We start from the raw sequence: 7326 nt of genomic DNA on the forward strand, positions 1-7326 counted from the left end.
TATATAAATTGAGAAAAATCATAAAAGAGATCATATATTCTACTTCAACTCGATCTTTTTCTTGTATAATTATTGAGTGGAAAAACTGGTTTAGAAGGAATTTTCTCATATTAGATGGTGTAGGTTAATGCCATAAAAATAACGAAAAAGGATTAATCAATTTTCGAGCTAAATCAATGGTAGAGGCATAACAATGGTGGAAATGGTGATGGACATAAAGAAGAAGAAGGAAACAAAAAAGATAAAAAAAAAAATTATTTTTTGGGTTCTTCACGCGCTTGTATTGGGTGAAACTCACTCTATGTGCCAACTCAGCAAGAAGTGCCTAATTGGAACAAAGTTCATGTAATGTACGTGCTCATTAGGAACACCCCTAAGTTCAGATGTCTAAATGAAAAATCGTATCAACTTTAAATGTCCCCATATATATTCAGCCTTAAGGGAAATGGGTGTCCATGCATGGGCATCCACTCCTTAAACTATTCACAACAGTCCCTCCGTTGTTCTTTAGCTGTAGACAACATTTAACTTTAGCTGATTTTTTAAGTGAAAACAAGATAGATGAAGAAAATATACACGTTTACACTAATCCTTAAGAACCAAAAATGGTTTAACATAGAAAACCACTGATTGCTGACCCTGCTAGTCTCATTTCAAAAGTAAAGCTTCTAAATCCTATCAAGATATGTAGTTCCATAGAAGTGTAACGAATGAAGCTGCATACAAACTAAGCAGTACACCAAAATTTTCTTCATTATCTACAGAAAATAGCAATGTTAAATCAAGCATCTGTTTGTCACTCCCAAGCATTCACTCTAACTAGTGCTCTGTCCTATTCAGTTTTACCCATAATTGGGTTATTCAATTCTGTACAATGATGGTCAACAATATGAGACAAAGACTTGAATGGGTGATTGCTCCTTGTGTATCAGTAACGTCAGTTTCCTGGCTTCTTGACTTCCTTGCATTGGTGCGCAACCTGTGCAGCTATGGCACCAAAGTGCACAAAGAATTGTCGACTAATCTCCACTATGAGGTGGTGTGAATCCTATACATCGATTAAGATTCTCGATGGATGCAAATGACCTTGTTTGTCAGCAGTAAAGAACCTCCAAATTCCATTCCCTTTCCTTTCTCCACCTGTCGAGACCTACAGAGACTACAGAAGCTCATTGTAGCAACAAATCCTCGTCTCTCTGCAATTGCTTGAGCCTCCTTTTTGCATATACAGTGATCAACACTGTTGTAGCAACAGTGAAACTAAATCCAAGAACATTAAGAATAATCTGTGGAGCTGATAAAAAACGTTGCTCTTGCGAAGCATTTGCAAGAGTCTTTATCAGGATGCCACTGCAAAGAAAGTTGGAAGAAAACGTATTCAGCAAGTGAAACTTGTAATGATGAATAAGCGATTATGTATTGTAGTGGAGCAGCATACACCGAATGAAACCCTCTTAAAATTACTAAAGGCCTGCTTTGTATTCAGGTAGCTTTCTCCCTGAAAAACCAACAAAAATCCAAAAGCTCAAAACCATCGAGCCCTTCCCATCGCACTGCACCCCTCCCGTGCTCCTTCCATTACATCCTTCCAAAGCAATAGTACAGAGGAAAGGAACCAAAACCCAAAGAATCACAGACAACCAGAGTACAAATCGAGAAAGGCAATAAAACTTATGCTAATAGAAATACAGAAAGTGTCGATATCAAAAACTCTAGCAAAGAAGCCAGGAGAAGACAAAAAAATCAATTGCTTTATTCCTAAAAGCATGTATTCATGGACTACAATTACCTTAAAAGGATTTAACTAGAGAATTCCCCATCATTTTTTCTTGTATAAATATGTCAGCCAAATGATTCCCAGTCACAAGCTACTGTTTTTGTCTCCACACTTTGTGTAACTCACTCAAATTTAACAGTCATATGAAGAACCATTGTTGTCAATGTGAGCCCTTCCTTGCAATTAACTAATTATTTATGGGTTTTGGAAACACTTTTAAGTGTTTAATTAGCCTTATAAACTTTAGTTACAGCCACGAATAATGAATCTTTTTTTTAACTATCAAATCGCAATTCACTACATAATATATTTATATGAAAAGAAAATAATGATTTATGCCTGCCTCCAAGTCCATCTGAGCATATAGTTTTATTTCTCATGTTCTATATGCAAAAGGCAAAACCTAAAACATTTTCCAAAATAGGTAAAATACAACAAAAATTGCAAATTACTGCTTTTGAAACATGAAACAATAGTTGCAACATTATCCACAACTCTGTCTATGATATTGCATGCATACAATGACCATCTTCGAATTGTGTTCTCCCCCACACACCCCCTCCCCATGAAGGGAGAAAAATATAGAACTAATCTGAGAAGTCAAGATCATTGAAGGTCGTAACAGAAGCAGAGTGCAAAAACAAGTTAGCACAAGCGAGGGGGAAAAACAATATAGAATACTGCAAGAGATAATCTAGGACAGCAAGAAAATGAAAAGCCTAACTTAGCTTTTCAAACAAAAAGAAATGACAGAATGAAAAGCCAAGCGTGAGCATCCTACAACATACAGTCCCCCTAATGCCAATAATAAAATAGAACAAAGAAGTAGGGTACTGATTACAGTCCATGTCTAGAGCTTTTAGTTAAGCAACGTCTATCTTACCACAAAAGGACAATCTTACCGCAGAACTATGTAGATCACAAGGATTTTTACTTTGTTCCCTGTCGTATTCTTCAGCATTAATTATTTTTAATTTTTGACTAACGGCATAGTTAATCAAACAAAAACCAAATTCATGAAGCCGAACAACAGGAAGAATTAGCTTTTTCTCACTATTCAATTTAGTTTTTTCAATATCCTGCAATGATCTTCACTTATAAGTGGCTAAGTCAAAACTATATGGCAGCAGAGAAAAGGAAAATGTGCCCTAAACAAATTTTCCACCAGCATCAAACAAAGTTATGCACACACATCGAACATGCTAGGAAAGCTTACTAACAACTCAAATTGCTACTACAGACCAACTCAAGCATTAACCAGTTCGATTATAACATAACTTGGAGAAGAACATTTGATATTCTATCCACATGCATATAATCTCCTTCCACACCAAGGAACAGATCACAACTAGAGAAACCAATGTAGGTATACAAGACTAGAAAAAGATAGTGGTGCAACCTCATTGAGCACCACATTTGCATTGTCAGACATCAGAGCCAAACTACCTATCTTTGAATGTGAAGTGTATAAGCTTCACATTGAGTCGGTCATCAGCCTTAGAACAAGAGAACTGAGGCAAGTCAACATTCTTTTTTCACGGATAATAGCATTCAGTAGAGTATCCAGATGTTCACATATATGGTTCAACGGAAAGGTTGCTTTTATTTTCTAGAAATAGAGGTATGGCGTGAGGCAAGGGATTGAGACATGGAGGAAGGGAAGGAAGGACCTGGCCAAAACCTAACAGGCAATTTAATTGATCCAGATAACTGCTGTCGTAAGAATACATCCAGCGAGTCAATTCTCATGAACAAGAAAAGAAAGAGAATGCTTACGTGTAAATTGTAACAAATATTTCTGGGACCATGCCAACGAGTGTCCCCAGCAAATAAGGACCATACTTGACTCCAGTTGCCATTGCACAGTAATTATAAACTATATATGGAAAAGGGGAAATCCTGATCAATGCAACAGCTCGAGCCTGGTTAAACCAATTCCCTTCACCAGCTAGTCTTATAATAGAAGCATTCTTGGGATATCTTTCTATCCAGCTCTACAGGAGAAGAAAGAAAGAGATTATGAAATTTATTTTAAGTAAAGAAAGCAAAGTGACGAAGTGCAATCAGTCTGCGAAAGTAATGAAGTACATACTTGGATTCTGTGATGGAAAAGATGACCTATGAAATAAGGAAGAGATACACCAATAGGAAGTGCTCCGATGATAAGTAGAAAACCATATCCATATCCGAATGTCATCCCAGCTACCCACATGGAGGGAGTGGAAGGTAAAATGAGGGTTGGGAAAATTGCCACTGAAGCATAAACTAGAACTGCAAGTACTGGAGTACTGAATGTTCTTGTCTCCCAATTTAGTATGGGAATAATCTCCTGAAATAGGAAAACAACAGTCAGAAATTGATATGATCCAGAAATCATAAAACCGTCCTGATCTGCATCATAATAAGTGCCACCAAATCAGAGTCAGCAGAGGGAAATAGCATGATGAATGGAGTTAACAGTCGATCCGTCAATGAACTAAGCCTAGTACTCTATACACATTATGCTCTATTCAGGTCCATTTCGTTCCAATATAAATGAATGGAATTAACTGTGTGACTTCAAAAAACAACCTCATTAAATCTTATCTCAAACTCTTCATCTAATTTAGTAAGCAGCACTGAACTCATCAACTACAGCTATACAACAATTCTTCCACCTAAAGTACTAACTCTGGTAAGTACTCTAAATCCAACTCACTCACAAAACAGCCCATACATGAGGTCAGTTTAAGCAGCTCAGACTGACTCCATAATCAGTTTAGTTAGAATCAGGAGCCATTAACAGAATACTAAATTAATTGGCTACAAAGACCACATATTTTACAAGCAACAATCTCTATTTTTTGCTGAAACTTCAATAAATTCACTTAAACGGTGGTGTACCGGCCAGCTTGCGCCACTTCAACTATTCCACCGGGTACCTGCTATTTTTCCACCAGAAGAGATACCGGTTAACTTTGACTACCAAGACATAGGCAGATACAAAAAAATCAACTAATGTTTTTTGTCGAATTTGAACCCGAGATCTCATGATTCTCCTCTCACTCAATTGACTACTAGGTCACACCCTTGGGTGCAAATTCACCGGCATCTATAAAGAGTACGACTTTCTCACATGCTAAAACAAAATGATCACCCTCAAATATTCACCAGCATCTATAAAGAGTATGACTTTCTCACATGCAACAAATAATACAAACAGCTACATAATTCGAATAGACAAATATTTCCCAAAAAGAACAAAAGTAAAGCTAAAATTGACCTTATCCATGAAAAAGGGTCCGACCCATTTGAGAAAAACAGCAGCCAAAACTCCAACAAAAATGAGGAGAAGCACCAGCTTAGCCCACCACCAAAGAGACCAACATCTGCTGCTGCTGCTATTGCCTCCATATTCAAGGCCTGATGATGATGCACCCAAGCAATTGCAACCCCCACCACCAAAGAAACCATTTTTCTCCTCCTTTTCCAATTTTTCCCCACCTAATTTTACATAACTACCCTTCAGATCCTCCTCCCTCTCCAACCCCAATAACGGGGCTGGTACCACCACCACCAACCCTTCCTCCTCATCCTTCCCAGCATACGTCATTAACCACTCAATCAACAATCCAATTCTAATCAAAATCCAAAACCCAGATTGGGTTTTACTCTTTTTTCACAAAATAACCGTTAAACGTATTGATTGGCTCCGGTTCTTTATGAGGAAAAAAAAGTGTACATTTTAAGCCCTAATAAAGGGATTGGATTGAGAAGAATTGAAATGCGTTTGCGTAAAGATAATTCTATTACGTGTCTTCTTACGTATGTGACAGACACATTACATACATACAAATACAGTCATTACACAAATATTGGATGCTGATGAGTGATGATGAAGAAGAGGAAGAAGAATGGTAGATGAGAGGAGAAGCAATCAGTTATACTAATGAACAGAAAATTAAAAGAAAAAAGGCTTTTATATTTTAATGAACAAAATGAAACCGATATTTTGTTGAACTTGGTTACAAATTGCACTATAGACAGTCCCTTAGTTAGCTTTCGGCCATTGTTTTAATGAAATGACAAAAGTATCCTTCTAACTTTTTTATTTTTTATTTTTGTTATTGTCATTAATATGAAAATACTACTCTGCTAGATTTATGGTTCACGTGAGTTCTAACCCTACGTTAAATACATAAATGGGCAATTCATTTAGTAAGATTGTCTTATTCAAAGTGGATTTAAATTATATTCGACACTTTAATGAGTAATAAATATTTTTTGAGTTTAAATTTTATGCAATAATAGATTATAAATTATTTGCATATGAATTGAACGAAATAAAAAGTGAATTTTGTTATAAAGAAATGGGATTTGAACTCTCAGTTCATTCAACTCAAGCTTTTAGCTCTTCTTCGTCTCTGATCAACAACAAACTTTGCTTGAAGTGTTGGATTGTGAATTGGGTTGTTAGGGCCATAGAGTTCCAATTTGCTCATAAGTTGGACGGTTTGACAGTCTTTTCTTCCACGAATCTTTTTAAAATAATATAATTTGTATTGTTGATCATTTAAAAATAATTATAAGTGACTCTATCTAATAAAAGAACTCAACAAGAATGTGTTACTTTTAGGAAACATGCAAGAGAAAGTCCACGATTTTTGAAGCAGTAGCCATACATAAATGACAAGATGATTAGTTTTATTATTTTCAAGGAAAACCTACACAAAAATGTGCATAAATGGGAATTTATTCACGAAATAGAAATCAACAAGTACAAAAAGTGTAACAAAGAACTCGAGCATAACAAAAAGGTACAACTTGAATTCTACTATTCCGAAATCCTAATACGAGAAAAGATGAATACAAGTACGAAAAGCGTAAACTATACAAGGAGAAAACTTGTCGCTGAATGTTAGTACAATTATTATTTATTAGCGGACGTTAGTATCTCGAGTTTTGTGTGATAAGAAAGTATCAGCGATATTCAAAGGTAAATTTATAGAGCAATGGTTAGACCGGTCATGTTGTATGAGACTGAGTGTTGGCCAGTTTAAAACTCACATATCCAAAAGATGAAAGTAGCAGAAATGAGAAGTTGGGGTAGATGCGGGCAACAAGGTTCAGATGGCACGACAGATGGCACAATTATTCGAAAGAAGGTGAGTGTGGCTTCTATTGATGACACGATGCGGGAAGCGAGGTTCAGATGGTCCGGCCACATACTAAGGAGAAGCCCAAGTGCTCGGTAAGGAGGTATGAGCGGCTGGCTTTGAAAGGCACGAGAAGAGGTAGATGGTGGCCTAAGAAGTATTTGGAGAGGTGATCAGGCAAGACATGACATGACTTTAGATTTCCGAGGACACGACCCTTGATAGAAAGTTGTGGATGTCGAACATCAGGGGGTAGGTTATGAGGTAGTTGAGCCTATTTCTACTTCATATAAGTGTAAGGCTAGTCTGATAGGACTTGTGTCTTAGGCGGCTAGTGGTTAATGTTGTATTCTCACTTCTCTTTCGTTTTTTATTGTGCGGGGTCCTGGTTATTGTTTTTGCTTTTCATCTATT

General features: G+C 36.7%; 1 protein-coding gene across 1 annotated transcript; it reads right to left on the minus strand.

Annotated features, from left to right (window-relative positions):
* Positions 1–673: 673 nt before the first annotated feature.
* On the minus strand, positions 674–5701 carry LOC104234523 (uncharacterized). The gene is made up of 4 exons (XM_009788093.2): positions 5040–5701; positions 3870–4106; positions 3554–3771; positions 674–1350 (listed from the first exon to the last, which is right to left on the minus strand). Exons 1-4 carry the CDS (start codon positions 5367–5369, stop codon positions 1170–1172), a joined length of 966 nt encoding a protein of 321 aa, XP_009786395.1. The 5' UTR covers positions 5370–5701; the 3' UTR covers positions 674–1169.
* Positions 5702–7326: the final 1625 nt, after the last annotated feature.

Source organism: Nicotiana sylvestris, chromosome 8, assembly GCF_000393655.2.
Source record: "Nicotiana sylvestris chromosome 8, ASM39365v2, whole genome shotgun sequence".
Classification (NCBI taxonomy): domain Eukaryota; kingdom Viridiplantae; phylum Streptophyta; class Magnoliopsida; order Solanales; family Solanaceae; genus Nicotiana; species Nicotiana sylvestris.